General features: G+C 40.4%; 1 protein-coding gene across 1 annotated transcript in view; it reads right to left on the reverse strand.

The window, feature by feature from the left end:
• Positions 1–504: 504 nt before the first annotated feature.
• LOC126095131 (single-stranded DNA-binding protein, mitochondrial) overlaps positions 505–25,046 on the reverse strand; it is a 31,706-nt gene continuing 7,164 nt past the window's right edge. Inside the window, exons 3-4 of the mRNA XM_049909841.1 lie at positions 17,172–17,291; positions 505–1,204 (exon numbers count right to left, since the gene is read on the reverse strand). Coding sequence (XP_049765798.1) covers positions 990–1,204; positions 17,172–17,291 — 335 coding nt within the window. The 3' untranslated portion in view covers positions 505–989. The remainder of the gene's footprint in view (positions 1,205–17,171; positions 17,292–25,046) is intronic.

Below are 25,046 nucleotides of genomic sequence, written 5' to 3' on the forward strand. Positions count from 1 at the left end.
TAAAGTTTATGATGATGCTCTATATGCAACAATCTGCTACAACGTCTGGCCAATATCCCGAACTATTACTTCCTTCTCCCACCACGTCAGTAAGCCTTTTCTTCCAAATTATGCTTAATTATTCTAGTCAAATTGTTTGATCTTGCTCTTGAGCACATTAACACTCAATAGTTACATTACATTTATACAGACTGTTTAAATGCTCAGACAATCTTCACATAACTACATTAGGAAGAAGATAGACGCAATTGTACATTTACGGTTGTAGATGACCTTTTCAGCTTCTGATGCAAATGGGTGAAGCCCTCTCACTTGCCTACATCTCTGTGACAAAGATTGGTACCTTTTTATTACATCCAATAGCTAAAACTTTTCAGCCTTGCTGTGTGTTTTATTCACTGAAGTGCTCTCCGAATTTTGCTGTAAGACAAGATCCTCATACTTGGCAACTGGCAAATGCAAACTGGTGGTGAGGGATAGGGATATATTGAAACAATACAGTGATTTCAATGATCAACTATGTCTTGTCTCAGATCTTCAGAAGATTTATTTCCTGCATCAAATGGCCACTACATTTGCCACAATACATTATGTTAGTATCTGAAGTGAGTAGTAAGGTGCTGGTTCTGTTTCTTACTCTCATTTTATTGACACGAGAGATGTGAAAACAGAGGCCATCCACTAGTGATCTGGCATCCTTTTGCAAGAAATACATCATTGTTCTCAGTCTTATAGGTAAAGGATGTAGTTTCTCAACTGCATTATCTGTCACTAACGTGTTGAGGGCAAGTCACAGGAAGAGAATTTATCACAGAATGACACCCATTAGCTTAATTACAGCAGTCAGGGCCACCAACAATAATGCATCCCATGCACTTAGTTCTCTTGTAGGGACTGCATTTGCTCAATTCCAAATCAAATACAACACTGAACATTTGTGTTTCATTCTCACCAGGTGGACTGATTTGAGTTTATTGTTTCACACTACATTATGATGGCTCTGACGACTGAAAGAAAATAACATCATCAGCCACAACAGCTGTGGTTGTCCTTGTGTTTCCCTCTCCATCTTTCACTTCTCCATACGTTAATCGGCCAGTGATGTACACCCTTTGTCCCTTTTTGAGGTAGTTGTAGACCACTTCTCTCAATGAGGGCTTGAAAACACAGATTCTGTGCCAATCAGTTCGTTGCACAAACTCGCCTGGAACAATAAATGAAGACAAATATTTGTAATGTTACAAGAGTTGTTATGTGCCATAAAAGCAGTTGGATACAAATTATAAATATGCTTTTAGAACACCATAAAAAATCAATTTTTGACAATATAACGTAACTAGATAGATAAAACAATCTACTCACCAAGCGTGGCAGGGGAACACGTGCATAAGAAAAGGTTCTCCTGCTGCTGCTTGGGGAATAGATTTTTTAATCTATCCGATAATGTTATATTGTCAAAAACTGATTTTTTACACTGTTCTAAAAGCATTTTTGTAATTTTATTTCAATGAAGGCTTAGGGAACAGTGAAAACATCAAATTCCATAGGAAGGTGTGAAAGGCACAGATATGCCTCTCTTTAAGAACCTGCTTTCTTATTCATTTTAATTACTTAGGAGAGCAACATAAATAAGAATGGTCTTCCTGGGAATCTGATCCCAACTCTTACCAAATAAAAGTACACTAAATGACGGCATGACTTTATGCAGCACACGCTGTCTGCTATTGACACTGCAGTCCTAGTGTGGTGCTATTTCATCATGTGGCTATAGTGCACCAATAATGCAGAAAAAATATACATCATGAAGAGCTTCTTGTATTTCCCTGCTAAGGAAGTTATTTATTAACTCACTCCACCCATCAATATTCCTGTCAGTGCTGCACTTTATAACTCTCAGGCAGACTATTAGACAAAATAGTGGTAAGAGAAATTTCAGTACATGTTGTAATGGCAGCAGCACATTTACATGCAGAGTACTTGTCTCATCGTTAGGGAGCATCCTGCTGAGGATTGTTCAATGACAAGCACCCAAACTCCAGGCAGTACTTCATGGTGACAAGAAAAAGTACATGTCACCAACAGTAAAAAGAGGGGCAGCAGAATATGCATTAGAAATCATAAATGGTTACTAACATACATCTGTAGCACATATCTACATTCTATTCCACTAAGTTCAAACTAATGGCAGACCTCCACACCAATGACATGAACAAGTCATTGACAAAGTTCTGCTGTTTTGTTATTCACATCAGTAAAAGCGCTATTACCTGCTCTCTCACAGTAAATCTGCCTGCTATACAATCACATGTAATTTAATTACGGAAGCAAGAGAATGTACATGTTATGCCTCTCATATCAAGAGAACATCCTATTGGAATAGTTGTCGATATGGAAAGACATTATTTGCAGTACACAGAAAATTTGATAAACAGTTGTAGAAATACTGAAAATTATTTTCCGTGCAGACGCCATTCAATATGTTCTATTATTATATAGTCATAGCTTGATACAAAAAGGACTTGACCAAGTACCCCAGTGCTATTCTTAATCCTTCTGAGAATCTCTGCCAACAATCATGAAAACCTACACCCTTAGATAAGACTTAGCTAGTGATAACATAATCTCTTTAATGCATTTTACTGATCCTCTAAGATTCATTTGTACACAGATTTTTGAAAATATTTTGACCCATGAAGCAATAGTAATAGTACAGACTTCAGTGAATACACAGTGGTGTTGCCACATTCAACTAACAATAGGAAAACTATCTTATCAGGTGGCATCATATTCATCAACAAAACGCAGAAAAAGATGCTTGGTTTCTGGAATCAGATTCGTGGCAAATTACAAATGATGGCTGAATAAAGCAAAACATTTGCAATTTGGTCCAGACTGTTAATCTAATAATAATAACAAAGATGATACTGTACAAGTGTGGTGCAATTACCATTATATGTATGTATTCAGCTCTTCTTCCTCATAAGTAGTTGAGGATGAGTAATTTGCGGGAAACATCCCACATGGGGAAAATATATCTAAAAACAAAGATTCTGTAACTTACCAAACAAAAGCGTTGGTACGTTGATAGAAACAATAACAAACACAAACACACACACAAATTTCAAGCTTTCACAAACCACAGTTGCTTCATCACGAAAGAGAGAAGGAGAGGGAAAGATGAAAGGATGTGGGTTTTAAGGGAGAGGGTAAGGAGTCATTCCAATCCCGGGAGCGGAAAGACTTACCTTGGGGGGAAAAAGGGACAGGTATACACTCACGCACACACACAAATATTCATCCGCACATAACAGACACAAGCAGACATCTATGTGCAGATGGATGTGTGTGTGTGTGTGTGTGTGTGTGTGTGTGTGTGTGTATGTGCGCGCGCGCGCGCGCACACAAGTGTATACCTGTCCCCTTTTCACCCCCAAGGTAAATCTTTCCGCTCCCGGGATTGGAATGACTCCTTACCCTCTCCCTTAAAACCCACATCCTTTCGTCTTTCCCTCTCCTTCCCTCTTTCCTGATGTAGCAACCATGGGTTGCCAAAGCTTGAAATTTGTGTGTGTGTTTGTTATTGTCTCTATCAACGTACCAACGCTTTCGTTTGGTAAGTTACAGTATATAAAGTTCCTCTTTAATGCCCTTATAGATTCATGATGTATAAAGCAGCTACACCTGGCCAACTGAGCACCAGCAAATATATGGCAGATCTGTGCCTGTTGCCAGAGCATAGCAAACCTTCCAAGAATTATCATGCTGAGAGCCTAGGCAAAATTTGCCAATCCCCGTGCTTTCTTATTGTTTAGTGAACACTGTTATGGTCCAGAAAGTGCTGTTAGACTGCCAGAGTGGCCATTTAGAACTAATCTCAGCATATGTTTATATTCTGGTATATGTACATTGTTTGTGTAAGTGTATCACTGTCACCTTTTTTTCATTTTTCAAGTGTGGTCCGAATGAACTGGAAGCACTTTTTGTTGGTGAAGAAAGTAAATGATGTTTGCTGAGCAAAGAATTGATAAAAAATTTTGCGTAATTATGGGAACATATTAGCCAGAGCCAATGCTAGAAGTAGGACTTTTTTGTGTAGCCAAAATGTAATATGGAGTGCAGTGGCAAAGCAGTCCTCGAGATATTTGTTTTATTTCTGTTTGGAATTTCAACACAGCTCGTTCTTACAGTATGATCATACAGAATTGATCACAAACGAACAGGAACACTAATTAAAACATATTGGGTTGTACAATTTTGCCTAACACGAATTAAAAAGAAGCTCTTTATTGTCTTAAAAAAGGAAGGATTACAACATTCTGTACTAAAAAAATTCACCGCTGTAGTTGAGCGACGAGCGTAAATGGTTATCATACGGAGGACCCAGGTTTGATTCCTCGTAATGAAAAGGATTTTTCGTTGGTGGGAGGACTGGTACAGGGTGCACTCAGCCTTCCGATGCCAACTGAGAAGCTACTTGACCAAACAGCAGAAGCTCCATGGTCTGAGAAAGGTGCAAAACGTCCGGGAGAGCAGTGTGCTGATCAAATGCTCCTCCTCACCGCATTATGCCACAAGACAGAGGATGACATGGCGGCTGGTGGACATTCCTTGAGCCTTCACAGCTTGGTGAGGAACTTGTACTAAAATAGATCCCTTTAATTTTGTAGCTGCTAAAGTCATTGTTATTGGTAGTTCACACACAAACTAATAAACACAGGAATCTGTCAAAGTAAGCAGTGACTTCTTTTAATTAATTCTCACAGTTGCTAAATGACAACACTGTATTTAAAGTCATAGCTAGTATTTGAGAAAAAGACGTGTTCAGCCGAAATAATACTAGTGATTGGAGCTTATAGGTGCTCGACACTGGGATTATCAGCACCATTACACATATTAAAAGAAACAAATGTGGATAAAATGACTAAAATTATTGTCACACAGTGAGGAAGAAACCCAAAAATGACACTCATTCACTCACTTCCACCTACTTGTGCTGACCTACAAATCACTCTATCTACATCTACATGGTTACTCTGCAATTCACACTTAAGTGCCTGGTAGAGGGTTCATCGAACCATTTTCATACTACTTCTCTACTATCCCATTCTCGAATGGCGTGTGGGAAAAAGGAACACCTAAATCTTTCTGTTCAAGCTCTGATTTCTCTTATTTTATTATGATAATCATTTCTCCCTACGTAGGTGGGTGTCAACAAAATATTTACACATTCGGAAGAGAAAGTTGGTGGTTGAAATTTCGTAAATAGATCTCGCCGCGTGACTGCCACCCCAGCTCACATATCATATAAGTGACACTCTCACCCCTACTGCGCAATAACACAAAACGAGCTGCCCTTCTTTGCACATTTTCAATGTCCTACGTCAATCCTACCTGGTAAAGATCCCATACCGTGCAGCAATATTCCAGCAGAGGATGGACAAGTGTAATGTATGCTGTCTCTTTAGTGGGTTTGTCACATCTTCTTAAGTGTTCTGCCAACAAAATGCAGTCTTTGTTTCGCCTTCCCCATGATATTATCTATGCAGTCTTTCCAATTTAAGTTGATCATAATTGTAATTCCTGGGTATTTAGTCAAATTGACAGCCCTTAGATTTGTGCGATTTTTCACATACCCAAAATTTATCAGATTTCTTTTAGTACCCATGTGGATGATCTCGCACTTTTCTTTATTTAGAGCCTATTGCCACTTTTCGCACCATACAGAAATTCTCTCTAGATCATTTTGTAATTGGAATTGATCGTCTAATGATTTTACAAGATGGTAAGTTACAGCGTCATCTGTAAACAATCTAAGGGGGGTGCTCCGATTATCACATAGATCATTTATATAAATCAGGAACAGCAGAGGGCCTATGACACTATCTTGCGGAATGCCAGATATCACTTCTGTTCACCAAACGAGGTGGCGCAGTGGTTAGCACACTGGACTCGCATTCGGGAGGACGACGATTCAATCCTGTCTCCAGCCATCCTGATTTAGGTTTTCCGTGATTTCCCTAAATCGTTTCAGGCAAATGCCGGGATGGTTCCTTTGAAAGGGCACGGCTGATTTCCTTCCCCATCCTTCCCTAACCCGAGCTTGTGCTCCGTCTCTAATGACCTCGTTGTCGACGGGACGTTAAACAACACTAACCTAACCTAACCACTTCTGTTCTATTCGATGATTTACCATCTATCACTACGAACTGTGACCTCTCTGAGAGGAAATCACGAATCCAGTCACACATATCAAAAGCCTTCTGGAAATCTAGGAATATGGAATCGATCAGAGATCCCTTGTTGACAGCACTCATTACTTCATGGGAAAGAGCTAGCTGGTGTTGCACAAGAACGATATTTTCTGAATCCGTGTTGGTTATGTATCAATAAGTCATTTTCTTCAAGGTGATTCATAATGTACAGTATATGCTCCAAAATCCTACTGCAAATTGAGGTCAGTGATATGGGTCTGTAATTCAATGGTTTACTACTATTTCCTTTCTTGAATATTGGTGTGACCTGTGCTACTTCCCAGTCTATAGGAACAGACCTTTTGTCAAGTGAATGGTTGTATACGGTTGCTAAGAAAGGCGATATTGTGTCTGCATACTCTGAGAGGAACTTGACTGGTATACCATCTAGACCGAAGACTTGCCTTTCTTAAGTGATTTGAGTTGTTTCGCAACACCTAAGATATCTACTTTTATGTCACTCATGCTAAAAGCTGTCTGGTTTCGAATTCTGGAATATTTACTTTGTCTTCTTTCCTGAAGGAATTATGGAAAACTGTATTTAGTAACTCCGCTTTAGTAGCACCATCCTCAGTAACATTTCCATCGGTATCGTGCAGTGACGGTATTGACTGTTTTTTGCCACTGGTGTACTTTACGTACGACCAGAATCTCTTTGGGTTTTCTACCATATTTTGAGACAATATTTCATTGTGGAAACTATTAGAAGCATCTCGGATTGACGTCCACACTAAATTTCGAGCTTCCGTGAAACTTAGCCAGTCTTGGGGATTTTGCGTTCTTCTGAATTTGGCATGCTTTTTTCATTGCTTCTGCAACAGTGTTCTGACATATTTTGTGTATCATGGTGGATCAGTCCCATCTCTTAACTTATGTGGTATGAGTCTATTTCTGTCAATACTGTATCTTTGAATTTGAGCCATATCTGGTCTACACTTACATAATTAGCTTGGAAGGAATAGAGACATTCTTAGGAAGGCATCAACCAAATTTTTATCTGCTGTTTTAAATAGATATATTTTGCATTTATTTTTAGTGGTTTTGGTTGATATGGTTTTGAGACTCGCTACAATGACCTTGTGTTCACTAATCCTGTACCCGTCATGACACACTCTATTACATCAGGATTATTTGTGGGTAAAAGGTCACACGTGTTTTCACAACCATTTACAATTTGTGTGGGCTCATGAACTAATTGTTCCAAGTAATTCCCAGAGAAAGCATTTAGTACAATTTTGGAAGGTGCTTTCTGTCTATCACCGGCTTTGAACAAGTATTTTCGCCAACAAATCGAGTGTAGATTGAAGTATTCACCAATTATAACTGTATGAGTGGGGTACTTAATTTGTAATGAGATTCAAGTTTTCTTTGAAGCGTTCAGCTATTATATCATCTGAGTCTGGGGGTTCGGTAGAAGGAGCCAAATATTATTTTGGTATGGCTGTTGAGCATAGCCTCTACCCACAGTAATTCGCACGAACTATCTATTTCAACTTCACTACAAGATAAACTACTACCAACAGACACAAACACGCCACCATCTACTTTATTTAATCTATCCTCTCTGAACACGGTTTGTGCCTCTGTAAAAATTTCAGCAGAATTTATCTACAGCTTTAGCTGGCTTTCTGTTCCTATAATGATTTCAGCTTCGGTGCTTACTATCAACGATTGAAGCTCTGGTACTTTTCCAACACAGCTACGACAATTTACAACTACAATACCGACTGTTGCTTGATCAGCCAGCCTATCTCACAGGCCTTAATACAACAGAGAATGGTGAAAGGTGCTAAACATGAGATTAAAATAGAAATAAAACTACAGAAGGCACAGGGAAAATGTGACTGGCTGACCACTTACAAAAAAAGTGAAAGTGAGCCAGTCAGACTGTTAACAGGTTAAGAACATCTCCCTAAAATTTTAGGAAACAAGTTGGACATATTACAAGGCCTTAGAACTCTTAACCATATTCGTTTCAATGTCACTTAAAATAGAGGGCAGAGCTGTCGTCAAATCTGCTGCTGCCCTCTGGTCTGAAAATAAAACATAGTCTAGTAAAATGTGCACACACTATATGTACAACACAAGCACCACACACTGCCAGATCTATTTGCCAAAGCAAGAAGCCATGCATAAGAAGACTGTGACCTAAGTGAAGACGAGTAAGCAGGACCTCATTCTGTCTTCGTGCCTGGAGGGAGGTACATTACGGCTGCGTAGTGGACTTCACTAGATGCAGCCACTGGTCTTCCACTGATGCAAGACTGTACGTCAACAGTGAGGTGGTAGCATGCAGGGGGATAGCACACTCTAATAATTGAGGGCCACTACACACCTCCTTGCATCCTGTATCTAACCTTTCATTCCCTAGTACCCAGCAGAAAGACACCTCCTTCCATAGCCACTGTAGTTGAAGGAGAGCATCCTGAATATTGTGGACTACTGTATCTGCTGGGTACAAGTGTTGTTGTAAGCGAAGGGCACTCAGAAAACTAGAATAATAAAGGAATTTAGCACTCTAAGAATGCCCGATCTGCTACAGTTCCTGGAAGATCACATACAGTTCCGCACTGAAGACAACAAAGTCTTGAGATCTAAAATTACCGATAATCGTGGCAGGCGGTTAAAACACTGGATTTGGGTTCACATGTTTTCCACACCAAGTGACTCCAGCACATGCTGCATGCAGATACCAAATGGCATTGCTGCTCGTGGACAATTGGAGATAGGTGTTCAAGAGGTGGATGAGCAACAGGTTGGTGGACAGATGAATTTGGAGCTGCGAGGAACTTTCACGCCTGATGCACCATGAGGCACTGCTGCCGGAAGGTGAGTGGCAGTTCCTAAGCCTCAGCACAGGGACTGGGTACGGGGCCAGTCCATAGGTGACTGTGGCCAGCCTAATCCCCTCCTGGTGGATAGCGTCAATAACCTTCAGGTAAAAAGGTCTCACTGACCTGTACACTGCGTATCCATAGTCTAGCTGTGAATGCACAAAAGCCCTATGAAACTACAGCAGGTGCAACTTGTCTACTCCCCATGACCTGTGGCTAAGGCACTTTGCAATGCTCAATGGCTTCAGGATTCTGGCTTTCAGGTCTCTCAGATGTGTTAATCATAACAGTTTGGAGTAAAAAATGAGGCCCATAAATCTTACAGTGTTTTTAAAATGCAGAATGAATCCCTGATATGTTGTTGTTGTTTTTGTTGTGGTCTTCAGTCCTGATACTGGTTTGATGCAGCTCTCCATGCTAATCTATCCTGTGCAAGCTTATTCATCTCCCAGTACCTACTGCTACCTACATCCTTCTGAGTCTGCTTGGTGTATTCATCTCTTGGTCTCCCTCTACGATTTTTACCCTCCATGCTGCCCTCCAATACTAAATTGGTGATCCCTTGATGCCTCAGAATATGTCCTACCAACCGATCCCTTCCTCTAGTCAAGTTGTGCCACAAACTTCTCTTCTCTCCAATTCTATTCAATACCTCCTCATTAGTTATGTGATCTACCCATCTAATCTTCAGCATTCTTCTGTAGCACCACATTTCGAAAGCTTCTATTCTCTTCTTGTCTAAACTATTTATCGTCCATGTTTCACTTCCATACATGGCTACACTCCATACAAATACTTTCAGAAATGACTTCCTGACACTTAAATCTATACTCAATGTAAACAAATTTCTCTTCTTCAGAAACGCTTTCCTTGCCATTGCCAGTCTACATTTTATATCCTCTCTACTTCGACCATCATCAGTTATTTTGCTCCCCGAATAGCAAAACTCCTTCACTACTTTAAGTGTCTCATTTCCTAATCTAATACCCTCAGCATCACCCGACTTAATTCGACTACATTCCATTTTCCTCATTTTGCTTTTGTTGATGTTCATCTTATATCCTCCTTTCAAGGAACTATCCATTCTGTTCAACTGCTCTTCCAAGTCCTTTGCTGTTTTTGACAGTATTACAATGTCATCGGCGAACCTCAAAGTTTTTATTTCTTCTCCATGACTTTTAATACCTACTTCGAATTTTTCTTTTGTTTCCTTCACTGCTTGCTCAATATACAGATTGAATAACATTGGGGAGAGGCTACAACCCTGTCTCACTCCCTTCCCAACTACTGCTTCCCTTTCATGCCCCTCAACTCTTATAACTACAATTTGGTTTCTATACAAATTGTAAATAGCCTTTCGCTCCCTGTATTTTCCCCTGACACCTTCAGAATTTGAAAGAGAGTATTCCAGTCAACATTGTCAAAAGCTTTCTCTAAGTCTACAAATGCTAGAAACGTAGGTTTGCCTTTCCTTAATCTTTCTTCTAAGATAAGTCGTAGGGTCAGTATTGCCTCACGTGTTCCAATATTTCTAAGGAATCCAAACTGATCTTCCCAAGGTCGACTTCTACTAGTTTTTCCATTCGTCTGTAAAGAATTCACGTTAGAATTTTGCAGCCGTGACTTATTAAACTGATAGTTCGGTAATTTTCACATCTGTCAACACCTGCTTTCTTTTGGATTGGAATTATTATATTCTTTTGGAAGTCTGATGGTATTTCGCCTGTCTCATACATCTTGCTCATCAGATGGTAGAGTTTTGTTAGGCCTGGCTCTCCCAAGGCTGTCAGTAGTTCTCATGGAATGTTGTCTACTCCCGGGGCCTTGTTTTGACTTAGGTCTTTCAGTGCTCTGTCAAACCCTCCACGCAGTATCATATCTCCTATTTCATCTTCATCTACATTCTCTTCCATTTCTATAATATTGTCCTCTAGAACATCGCCCTTGTATAGACCCTCTGTATACTCCTTCCACCTTTCTGCTTTCCCTTCTTTGCTTAGAACTGGGTTTCCATCTGAGCTCTCCCTCATATGTAAGTCAGGCAAATTAAAAATACGACGAAAAAAATCAAAATGTGCACACATGCACGCAAACTTTTCTGAAGAAAACTGAAATCCTGTCATTGCAGCCCACCCCTCTAACCTCTGCACTGTAAATAACTGACGGGTCACTGTTACAACATTGGAGGAGGAACAGACAACAACAAAATTGTCCACAAATAAGGAACGCTGTACAGGGTCCTTTACCATAGACATGATACTGTTTATGCCTATGGCAAAGGGGATAACACTTAAAACACTGCCCTGAGAAACAACATTCTCCTGTTCAAACTTTTAGGACTTCCTCGCACGTTATGTGGCTCTGTAGTGGATACGGGGCTGTTCATGGAGAGATAATTCAGATATCAATTTATTTTACATTTAATATCAAAAACTAAAAATAATACATAACTTTGTTGCTGTATTTTCAGCATCAGTTGCTAACAATAGATTTCAATGTAGAAATATACACATCTACAAAAGATTTATAAATCTGTCACTCTCCAATGCAATGTCTATTCAGAGGATGTTGAGCACTGGCAACTATGAAAGTCTGTAAAAGTTTTCGACTGGCACACACACGCGGGGTTCTGTGCTTGAATGTTCGAACCTAAGTACACCCACCGCTGGAGCTTTGGAGAGAGGATGCTTGCACATCACTGGTAGCAGTGTAATCATTCATGGAAGTGCCCCTGTGTCATAGTAGAAGTTGTAGGAAACACAGTGGTGTAACTGATGGCATGTGTATTTGAAAGTGCAGCTGACAGGATAGTGGCTGATACCAAAAAAACGAGCCAACAGCATGTCACCAACTCAGGACCTAATAAAGCACTTACACATGAAGGACCATATGAAGGTGCCCATGAAAGCCCCACTGACGGAGCTGCACAAGAATGCTGTCTCCATGTAGTATTGTACACCTTGATGACATCAGAGAATAACTGAGACAGTAATGTTTACATAGGATAGCCTGCTGAATAGCTGCCTCTAGTAGGGTCATGTTGACAGTGGACCAAAATCTCCGGAATCCACACTGAGAGTGGATAAGGAGTTGCCTGGTCTCGAACTACCAGACTAGACAACAGTCAATCATTTACTCTACGGCCTTTCCTAAGCAGCTCATTAAGGTGACACTGTGGTAACTACTGGGACATGTGCAGTTCTTTCGGATCCACAGTGGGAAGCCATTGAAATGAGGGTAATCAGTTGTGTCTCACTTAGCAAGGGCTTGAGAGCAGAAAGAGAGGTCAATGGCTGAGGACAACCCAGTGGCAACCAAGAAATGAGTGGGACTGCCCATGTTGAGGAGGCACAGCACCTGAGACATCACGAGATTGTCCAACACTCAACCTGTGGGGCAAGTACAGCTAGAGCTCCAAAATATTATTATGGGCACTGGAATCATCCAGTAGGAGAAACGCGTACGGTAATTGTGCAATAAGGCCTCTGAGAGCCTCTGAGCTGATCACATCAGTGGAGGGTATAGCCCCACAGCACAGTGGCTTGGGAATTTTTTTCCTGTAAACACAAGCACAGGGGCTGTGTATGTGCCAGGAGTTTCAGTTCCTCCACATGAGTCATGAACCCATTCACATTCCACTGTAGTATGTGAGCCATTTATCACGGACACTGCACTTTCAGCCTGTCTTTCCACCATGGTGGGGAGCCCGCAATGGGTGGAGAGTCAACCTTGCAGCAAGATGGGTGCCCTGGACTGACTTTGAATTCCATTGACTCTTAAGCAGAAGCAGCAGAACCATCACGTCGAATGGCATCATCATGGACTGACAGTCTATTGCCAGTTTTGGCCCGGGGGAAAGCTTCCCATTTGCTTTCTTGGCCTAAGAGGGCTTTGTGGGAACTACTACAGCAGCAGTAGAGGTAGTGTTGGATCTTTTTCCAGACTCTGCCTTTGGAGGTAGTTGGAGCTCTACAATGGTGGCAACTGTGGCTTTATCTGATTGGGGCCATGGGCACTGAAACAACTTCAGCTTGACAAATGCATTGACAAATGGAGGTGCTAGTGCTGACACTAGCAACTTCCTTTGTGTGAGCACTCCCTACTCCAGACAGGATGATCCTCAGCACAATTTACACACTATGGAGGAGATGAGAAACGAACTCAGTAGTGGGCAGCTCTGCCACATTTGCCACAAGTGGCTTCTTTACTCTTACACCCTAGGATGGTGTGCCCTAAGTGATGGCATTTAAAACAGCACATTGGGTTGGAATCACAGGACTGTACAAGTGGGCGAATGAAACCTGCCTTTATCTGCTATAGGAGCTTTTTGCTACTTGAAGTTAAGGATGAAGGAGTCAGGTTTTACTAGATGCCCATCCACCCTTTTCAATATATTTTGCGCATCGACAATCCATTACTGAGCCCACTCACTTTTTAATTCCTCCTTGGAAATGGCTACTGGATATCTACATGGCACAAAACCTTTAAGGTAGTTCAAGGTGTTGTGAAGCTCCATTTGTATGGCATATTCCCCAATGCATGTAGCTTTCTGGAGGTTTTTCGCTTGTTGGGAACTAGCAGTTTCAACCAACAGTGTTCCATTATGCAATTCCTTGATAGATTTCAGTGAACCTGCAATGCCCTCTAAACCTTTCTGTATACAAAAGGGCGAAACTTTCACAAAGCTGTCCTCTTTACGTTTCAAAATCAAAAACTCATCCTGACCAGCAGCATGTGTTCCGTTACTATTCAATGACAAATTCTGTGTAGCCCCTGGTTCTGGAGGACTGGCTACATGAGCCCTCTTATTTCATTGGGTGTTAGTACCTATCAGTGGCCCACTCTCTCTGCTGGGAGGAGGAGGAGATAATTTTGACCATTCCATTTTGGTCCCATGAGGAGTTAGCGAAATAAAAACCCAGCATGACAGAGCCCCATGTACGCGAAGGAACTTGCCCCCCTTCTTGCAGCGGTGTACCGTAAGTCTCTAGAAGAGCGTAGCGTTCCAAAGGATTGGAAAAGGGCACAGGTCATCCCCGTTTTCAAGAAGGGACGTCGAACAGATGTGCAGAACTATAGACCTATATCTCTAACGTCGATCAGTTGTAGAATTTTGGAACAGTTATTGTGTTCGAGTATAATGACTTTTCTGGAGACGAGAAATCTACTCTGTAGGAATCAGCATGGGTTTCGAAAAAGACGGTCATGTGAAACCCAGCTCGCGCTATTCGTCCACGAGACTCACAGGGCCATAGACACGGGTTCACAGGTAGACGCCGTGTTTCTTGACTTCCGCAAGGCGTTCGATACAGTTTCCCACAGTCATTTAATGAACAAAGTAAGAGCATATGGACTATCAGACCAATTGTGTGATTGGATTGAAGAGTTCCTAGATAACAGGACGCAGCATGTTATTCTCAATGGAGAGAAGTCTTCCGAAGTAAGAGTGATTTCAGGTGTGCCGCAGGGGAGTGTCATAGGACCGTTGCTATTCACAATATACATAAATGACCTGGTGGATGACATCGGAAGTTCACTGAGGCTTTTTGCAGATGATGCTGTGGTGTATCGAGAGGTTGTAACAATGGAAAATTGTACTGAAATGCAGGAGGATCTGCAGTGAATTGACGCATGGTGCAGGGAATGGCAATTGAATCTCAATGTAGACAAGTGTAATGTGCTGCGAATACACAGAAAGATAGATCCTTTATCATTTAGCTACAAAATAGCAGGTCAGCAACTGGAAGCAGTTAATACCATAAATTATCTGGGAGTACGCATTAGGAGTGATTTAAAATGGAATGATCATATAAAGTTGATTGTCGGTAAAGCAGATGCCTTGATACAAGACATAGAGAAGATCCAACGGAGAGCAGCGCACTTCGTTACAGGATCATTTAGTAATCGCGAAAGCGTTATGGAGATGATAGATAAACTCCAGTGGAAGACTCTGCAGGAGAGACGCTCAGTAGCTCGGTACGGGCTTTTGTCAAAGTTTCGAGAACATACCTTCACTGAAGAGTCAAGCAGCATATTGCTCCCTCCTACGTATATCTCGCGAAGAGACCATGAGTATAAAATCAGAGAGAGTAGAGCCCACACAGAGGCATACCGACAATCCTTCTTTCCACGAACAATACGAGACTGGAATAGAAGTGAGAACCGATAGAGGTACTGAAGGTACCCTCCGCCACACACCGTCAGGTGGCTTGCGGAGTATGGATGTAGATGTAGATGTAGATGTAAGCCTTATACAAATGAGATGTGGCAGGATCCACAGGTTACCCGCTAACAACTGTTCCACCTCAACGGCTATGCATCTCATCAGCACACAACACATCTTGAGTCTGTAGGTTTTTTTTAAAGAGTTTTTACCATCCTCATGATACAGGTGGTCAAGACAAGATCCCTGTTCCCTGTGACACAGAATGTTCTGTCATTGCGCCGCATGGTGGTCGCCGAAACATGCCCAGAGGTTATGGTGACAGAGGACAGGTGGCACTCACCAGCTCAGGAGCCTCAGGGTCATCAAGCTTGTAACCAGCAAACGAGTACTAGGCCCCTGAAGAATAGCAATAATAAAAGAGGGTATGCACTAAATTATGTAATTCCAAGCAATAAGGTACCAAAATTACTGTACTGTTCCTGTAAATGCCATTCTGACAAACAGTGTAACACAGTCAACTGGGTGTTTCTTAGATTTCATGTAATTTTTATAGAGAGAGAGAGAGAGAGAGAGAGAGAGAGAGAGAGAGAGAAAACTGAATAGTATACAAACTGCAACAAATTAAGCATTATATTTACCACACTATGACAGTCTTAAGTGTATACATTGCTGTTTCTCTCTCTCTCTCTCTCTCTCTCTCTCTCTCTCTCTCTCTCTCTAAGTTAACAAAGCTTCTGAAGCTTACATCCAGCCAGTTCTGACTATACTGCTATTGTATGTGGAGTGTGTGCTTTGAGAAATATGCAACAGGCAATTCTTTTATTCACAATTGATCGATCATGAATTTTACAAAAAAGGACATACCGGGTTAAAGTTTTGGGAAAATAACTTATCACATTACACAACTCTGCATTTAATTTCACCTAACATTATTTCAACTTTTCTATATGCTATATTTGTCCTACTGATGACCATTCCCTTCTTGATTTTGTCATTTTTCTTCAGCTATTTCACTTTACCATCCTTTCATTGCTGCTGTTTTCATTTTCAAGAGTCTTCTATTGCTGTATGCCTTTCTCTTCCTGAAAATTTTTGGACTTGCTTCTTTCGTTAATCAACTGAAGTATATCTTCTGTTAACCACAATATCATTGTAGTTACCTGTGACATTCCTACTATATTTATCTGTTCATCTTCCTGACAATTCTCTTAAATGTCAGAATACTGGTGGCTTTGGGCTAATATGATCATATAACTGACATATTACCAATATTTCATAAAACCATGATGAACCAAGATGAATGTTTCATATATTGTGATACCAAATCAATTGCGATATTATTTTCCAGTGGCACTGCCTGCTACGATGCTTTGAATAGGGTTCACATTTATGAAATACTGCCTCTCAATATGCAATTTAGGCACTTAGTTAACTGAAACACAGAAATGTTATAACTATTAATTAGAAGAGATGACAGTAACTTTAACCAACAACAAACATTTTGGCATAATCGAAAAAACTAATTGTAGTTGAACACACCCTAGTTGAGCTCTGACTACCACTAGACAGATAGTTATTGCCATATTTCTTATCTTTGACTGTGGCAGCTACTGCTACAAATGCTAACAGTAATAAAATCAAAAACTTTTTACAAATTGCATTTAAGAAACTTTCAACATCCTTTAATAGCAATATAACCAGCACATTTGTTATTTTATAACATTTGGAATGTTACAATTCTGGGTAACATTATCAAGCGCACACAATTAGGAGCAGCTGAAAATTTTAACCATAGCTTAAATAGAAGAACTTACGCCAATCAATGAAACAAATCAAGTTATCAGATTATCCACAGTAATAATTTTATATTGGTTGCAATTTCACCTTAGTCACATACTTACTATTCATTGCATTACTCACCTGATTCATATTTGTAGTTAGTGTGTGTAGCAAGTGAAAATATGACAACTGGATGTTCTTCACTACCCCTCCTTTGTGGCTCAGCTCCAACACGACCTAGGAGTTTGACTTCATTTATTGCTGAAAAAGCAAAGATATGATATACTATTTCTAGTGCTCTGAATACATCTGAGCTACATACACGGCATATGGCTCTTAACTAAAAAATTGATGTAGTTTGTAATATGCTACATATACATGGCCAGTCACATTAATGTGACTAATGCCTACGTTTGACATCAAGGGGCAATAACCACTCACAGACGTCAGGTGGCTGCACTAGCAGTAAAGAGTATATAAAGCACGTCGGGGATGCAGAAAATAGTGCAGTCATTGTTATAACATGGAAATGGAACAATTTATCTGACATCAAAATGGGTAAATCATTGGCTTTTGGGCCAGTAGTGGAAGCTTTTCCAAAACTGCTATGTTTGTAAACTACTCATGTGCTTGGTATACTGTGATTCAAGTACGCTACGCATGGCAAAATGGCACTATCAAAAATCGGTACTGAAACAAGTGTGGTGCTGTAATAGAATATTATGAAAATTAATCCACAGTCTCCCAAGATCTGAGATGATGTAGAAGTTATAATCGCTGTGTAACATTTTTGTCACGTTTCTGTTTTTAAAAACAACTGTCAGGTCAGGCTCACTTCTTCCTGTATCATTTACCTCTTGGTGCCTTTTCAATCTGCATGGAAAAGTAGGTGTTTTGTTGTGCAACTTACATTAATTGCATATGATTCAAAGCTGTATTACTCTTGTTAAATATCACTAATATTTCCTGTTTTAACATTGTTTTAAACATTTTCACTGTCCTGTAGCAATGAGCACCTAATGAATTTGGGTTTTACTAAAACAGTGACACTATTGATCAGCTGCCATTGCTGCTGCCTTAAATGCAAATTGCACAATCAATAAAAGATCTTGCATTTAATCAAAATTTATTTCACAAAGTCCGATCCTTTTAAAAGGAGCATTGAAGTGAATGTGAATACCAGCATTGAAATACTTGTTTCCTACCACACACGCATCACTCCTTTAGTAATGGACCATCTATCACTGATTGTGTCGATTTTACTGCCACTCCCATCTCTAAGGAAAGTCCACTTTCTCTTCTTGTTAATCACATTGACCCAACTAAACTTAATTATCCACCAAAGAGGAGGAGGAGGAGGAACAATAGTACACCACAGGCCAAATATGGCAGGTGTGAGTGACAGCGACAGATGTGCATGGGCAAACAGACATGCAATTGTTGAGCAACTGACTGCACAGATGAACCTAGGGATTACGAACAGTGTCCCTAAATGACCGTTCAGCAAACATTGCTCTGTATGGGCCTCCACAGCAGGTGTCTGGCTCATGCACCCCTGCTGGCTTCAGCAGTGAAGGCTGGAATGTGCAATGCCAACACTGCAAATGGACATCCACTGAGTGCAACATGCAACCTTTTTCAATGACTCACATTTTATGCTCTATCAGACAGATGGCTATTGGAATGAACACGAAATGTCTTAAAGCAAACACCTCACAACTATCATCCGAGGAGTCCAGTCCAGAGGATGGAGTGTTAAGGTCCGAAGACTTTTTTTTTTTTTTTGACATTCCCTGCGTGATCTCACCTCTCTAGAAGGCACCATGAATAAACTCAAGTACCCATCTATCCTTGTGGATCATGTCCACCCCAAATGATGTTTACTTTTTTTGGCACAACGGCATCTACTAGCAGGACAATGCAACATGCCGCACAGCTCACAGTGTATGTCTGAGGCTCATTAGGTATCAGGATGAGTTTACAATATACCCCAAGCCATCAAACTCCCCAGATTTAAACCCAACCGAGACTACCTCAATGAGGCTGTTCGTGCCATGGATCCCCAACAGAGAAACCTGGCGCAGGTGGCAATGGCACTGAAGACGGCATGGTTCCATATCCCTGTTGGTTATCTTCCAGAACCTCATTAACTCTCTTCCTGCATGTCTCAGTCTGCATAAGGGTGGTTATTCGGACTTTTGACAGGTGGTCGCATTGATGTTAGTGAACAGTGTACATTTGAATGCCTTACTTTTGACTTTAAGGCAAGATCACATGCCTTAGCTTGGACACGTGAAGGATCACATGTTCCCATTCTACACAGCTTTTACACAATTACAGTTAAGATGTTGCAGCTTTCTCTCCCACAGTCACGTGATACCATGTTTCTGATTAATTTCCCCCACCCTTGTCAGATATCTTACCAAGATTTGAGAAAACATTTCCAAGTAAAAACATCATCTTATTTCTACAATTTAGCAAATGTCCCTCAATAACCCTTAGCCATTCTGAGCTTAAGAATTCCAGAATCATAAGATTTCTTACAATACAAGGAGATTGTATTCCAGCTCTCTGGCCCTCTCTATTTACATATTCACAATACTTTAAATGTAACTATGTGATGACAGTTCACATTAAAGGGAGTACCACACTTTTTCTGTGTGTCCCCCTCAAGATTCAATTTATGAATGAATTCATCATATCTGATGCACAATCACATATTTTAATGATGGAACACTCAAGACATGAGAAGCCAGGGGAATTCATGTAGGGGCTCAATATTGATGCCTGCAGAGAAGTAAGTTAATAATATCCTGGATCCCTTTCCTTCAACAAAAGTTGGGAAAAGGTGTTAGTCTGTGAGGGAACCTTAGTACAAACTAGTATTAATTCCGTGAAGGAGGAGGGATGGAGAAAACTAAGCATTTCTTACGAAATAAAACTGAAAACCATTAAAAATGTGTTTATTAATTACCAAACATAGTAATGCTATCACTTCAGAGTAAGTACCAACTACGTGTAATGTACTGAACTGACAAAAGTATAGCTGTTATGAGAATCTGTATTTTCTTTTGCTCTCAGGCAGGTTAGTAGTTTATGACACTGGCTGTAATATGATCATGAATTGGAAGTGCAATGCTACTAGAAACTACTAGAACCCATAGCCATCTGGCACTTTCAGTTACAAACAGTGAACAGAAAAAAAAGTTCTGGGTGTTCTTGTTGCTAGTTAATACCCATTATACATTATGACTTTCTTCAAACTAATGCGAGATTCATACATCTGGCTGTGGGGTGTGGCAGAACATGAGTTTGGTTTGTGAAGAATATTTTGTGTGCATGTGTGGGGGAGGGGAGAGAGAGGAGGCTACGAGTGAAGGCAGGTTATCCTCCCTGGGTACGCCCTTGCCTGAAGGGGTACAATGTGACTCAACTGTCCCCTCATGCACAGTGTCCACATTGTACAGGCAGACAGTAATGCAGTAACATGAGGGTGAGTGGTTGGAGCTAAGAAACAATGAATTGCAGATGAGGAAATCAGTGACTTGGTTGTTCTGTTCCCCCAAGTACGTGTGAGATACCCACATAAACATCCTCAATTAAACTGTTGAAGGCCACTGTTGTTCCAAGTACTGCCATGGCTTCCCGGAGATGGGAGAAGACACCTACCGAATATTGTATGTAGGCATAGCCTACAGCAAAATTGTTTCCAGCAGTATCACCTATCAAGCATGGAATGCCTTAAACCAAAAGTAACTTCAAGCATTCATGAACTCAAAAAAAGAGGAGAAATAAGCTGTTGACCATTCTAGAAAATGACACTGCCATTGCTGACACAGCATTAATCTGTTTGGTCTTTTGGTGCATTTTAGACAAGGATCAAAGCAGTCTTGGACCACATTTAATTTAATTATTTATTTATAAATCATCTTACAATGATACAGGATTTGTCACTGTAATAGAATGAAAATAAATAACTCAAACATACTAATATGGCAATAAAGTAGGATGACATCCAGATTTAATAAAATGATAAGTATTATACATCATTTGACTTTGAAGATGGGGGGACGGGGACAGGGGTGGGGGGGTGGGGGCGTTGGCGGTGACTGAAACAGCAATACAATGTAAGATTACGGTACAGAGCCAAACTCTGCATCTCTGATAGTGGAAAATTCAGAGTTCATATGATGATAGGAGCATTAAACAATTGAAGGTTGTTAGAACTGAAGTCACAATAGCAGATCATCAGTGGAGGGAAGCTGCTCATTGTTGCCTTGATACTGCTTATGAAGTATCAATGAGTGTGCATGTTATGTCTTTAAATGGTGTTATGAGACTCCTTCATTAATATTACAGATACCAATGATTTAGAGCTTCCGCCAGAAATAATTTTAATTGGGTTTCACATTTTCAGGAAACAGCTGGGCAGCTTCTCCACAGATGGTCTGCGATTTTTTGAGCTGATGCAATGCTACTGTGCTTTTGTATAGATGTCACTTCAAAATAATCACTAGTGTGTTACTAGCTATTGAGTTTTGATGGGACAACATCAAATATTAATAAGTAGCCAACAATGAAGACACTAGACAGGCAATACAGAAAGAGATCAACTGTGACCTTTTAGCATTCCCTCCAAACTATTTGAGGAAATTACAGAAATAAACCTAAATCACAACTACTGGATGGAAATTTAAACCACACTCCTCTAAAGTGTGGGTCCAGTGTCTTAGCCACTGTGTCTCTCGCTTCACCAGGTACATAGGTCTTAGTGGTATGGTAATGACAGACAACATATTGCGGATGCTGTTTTTGTATTCAAACACAGCTCAACTTTATGGATGCTGGCTTTGTATTCAAACAGCTCAACTTGACGACAATTTACTGGTTAGTTGATTTGGGCAGAGGGAGCCAACGGCGAGGTCATCGGTTCCATTGGATTAGGAAAGGATCGGGAAGGAAGTCTGTTGTGCCCTTTCAATGGATCATCCCGGCATTTGCCTGAAGCAATTTCAGGAAATCGCGGAAACCCTAAATCAGGATGGCCGGGTTTTCATCCACTTCCTACCCAGCAGTATCATCAAGGAGAAGAGTAGTGCAAAATATTAATCATGAAGAACCATTATATGAGACTACCTAAGTGCTTAACGTGTGCTGCTCTAAAATGCACATACTACCTGGCGAAGCAAACTGAAGAATCATCAGGTGTGTTTACACCTGAGAAACAGGGTAGGCAGTAATAGCATACACATCAGTATTGTTACAAACTGGGCACTGCCACACACTACACGTCATGTCCCGCATAGCACAAAGAGTCAATGTAGATCAGAACTTGGGTTTGACAACACTCCTTGGACACTATCAATTTGCCAGCATTTATTCACTGTGTTATATGCATGAATCCAATTTTAATCTCAATAAGGCTGCTTCAATTCTGGCACTTTTTTATGAAACAGTATCACCTTGTTTATTTTCATTTTTCTTCTTCTTTTATAAATCTCTGCTTGACAAACATTTATGTATATCATCAGTGGGATATATACTGCATTAACTTTGCTGTTTCTTCTTTGGAGTAGACACTGCATTTCCAGTCATCTCAGTATCATGACTGTTCTGCTGCAATTTGCACACCACAGACTTACTCAGTTTTAATATTATTGCTACACATTCCATCAGCTTTTCCTATTGAATTGTAATTTCTTTCTTCTCTTCACTATCAATACACTTAATGATGTTAACTGCAAGCACACACTGCTCCCAAAGACACTCTCCACACTCACTTTCCAAGCTTCCCTATGGCAGCAATGCACACGACTCTAGACTGGAATTTGGCTCACTTACTTAGTCATGTTGTCATGTCATTTCTGCTACCTGCAGACCTATGGTTTGGTTTGTTGGGTAATACATTCTGAAATTGATGTGACCCACCAACTCAGTCATTTGGGCAGACTGTTGACGTGCCTCAAAGCACAGTAAGCAAGTTCTGAAGTCCAAAAATGACAAAAGGTCTGGGAAGATTATTAATATATCCTTTGATTTGTTCATATGTCACTAAGTTCATTTAGTAGTTGGCAAAAACTTCATGTACTGACCTTGGAAGAAGCACCTAATACATGAACCTAGAGCAATTGTAGAAAATACACACAAGCGAGAATTATGATTTACAAAAAAAGCTGTCCGACAGTAACTCCTATTGTCTCTGATGCCATCCTTTCAATTATGATTTACATGGGTCAGCCACACGGTGTGGTATCACCCGATCTCCTTTGAACCATGATATAACTGTTACGTTGTACGACATTATTGGTATCTTTGAAATGGATTGTTTTTGCAGAGAGCATGTTGGAGGAAGTGTTGGTGCACTCTAGCATGAAATGTTTATGTTTCTAAATTGTTTGTGAGTGAAGTTCCTGTGGCATTATACTTAGTGCTGTGTGGTACCCGGTTTTTTGGGAATTTGTAGTTTTTGGCTTGTCAATGAGTTCTTTCAATGTTGTTAGTTATTGGCAGTTTTGGAATTGTTAGTTCATTGTATTGTTAATGGTTAGAAATTTAATTTTGTTTGTATGTTGTTTTATGCTAGGTGTGGATCCTAAGACTAAATTTATTAGTTGTTCATTAGTTGCTGCTATGCGTGAGGACATCGCTGCTAGGATTAAATTTTTCTAGTTATATGACCTCTTGGCAGCGTCTGTGAGGTGTCCGCAGTCCAAGGAATTTGTGAAGTCAACCAAAGTCGCTGCTTCTTGAACCAAGGACGAGTACATGTTGCAGTACCAGAGTGACAGTATTTGGAGGGTGATTAGGAAGGGTTCCTGGTTTGAGATATCTATGATAGTTGTACACGATACTGGTTTGCTAACTTTCTAGTGGTGTTATCATTTGTCAATTTAGTTTTGTTTCCATGATATGTCTGGTTTAGATTGGTTTTCTTTTTGTCATGAGGTTTAGTGGATTTCTGGGGTGTGCAGGAGTATTTGTTGAAATTGACGAGTCTGCATTTGGGAAGTATGGAAGGGGCAATGGTGCTGTGGATACCTGGGTGTGGGGGCTGTTGTTTCAGGGGCTGAGTATTCATGTGGCTTTTTAAAGATTATGAAACAGGGGCTTACACCCATACTAAAGAGGATGTATTGAGAGGCTGTGAAGTATGTTGCAGGGAGAACAAAGAGGTGCTCTTCTACCTTACAGTCTCATCTTGATGGGTATTTTTAGAGGAAGAGTTGGCCTGACATTTACTGTCTTGGCCAAAGGTTGTTAGTTAAACTTATGTGGGTGGTTGGGGAGAGAATTGTCTAACGTGGTTCAGAGTATTGTGTTAGGGAGGTGGTTTTCTGTGGCGATGCAGGAAATTAGGCTTGTGTTAGTGTGTGTTGCATTTTATTTATCTTCCAAAGATGTGAATGATATTAGTATTTGTTATTTATATCTTTGTATGGGTATTGTGCTGGGGAAGGGTATTAGCTGGTTATTTTGGATTTTTAGTGTATACACATGTGTGTGTGTGTGTGGGGGGGGGGGGGGGGGCCGAGCGCAAGTGTATACCTGTCCTTTTTTCCCCCAAAGGTAAGTCTTTTCGCTCCGGGGATTGGAATGACTCCTTACCCTCTCCCTTAAAACCCACATCCTTTCGTCTTTCCCTCTCCTTCCCTCTTTCCTGACAAAGCAACCGTTGGTTACGAAAGCTTGAATTTTGTGTGTGTTTGTGTGTCTATCAACATGCCAACACTTTCATTTGGTAAGTTACATCATCTTTGTTTTTAGATATATTTTTCCCACGTGGAATGTTTCATAAAAAGTGTTATTTCTGATACCCATTTTTATCAGGTCTTTTGTTAATTATGTTTTAGTCGATTGCTGAGGTCTTTTTTGGTAGATTTATGCATTAGTATTTGTCTTGTTATTTGTTTATTATTAGGATAGTTCTATTTTTAGTTTGTCCCCAAAGCAAAACCCCCTAATGCCTCTACTTATTCCATTAGTTTCACGTTATCTCTACAATTAAATAGTTGTCAT

Source organism: Schistocerca cancellata, chromosome 8, assembly GCF_023864275.1.
Source record: "Schistocerca cancellata isolate TAMUIC-IGC-003103 chromosome 8, iqSchCanc2.1, whole genome shotgun sequence".
In the NCBI taxonomy this organism is placed as follows: domain Eukaryota; kingdom Metazoa; phylum Arthropoda; class Insecta; order Orthoptera; family Acrididae; genus Schistocerca; species Schistocerca cancellata.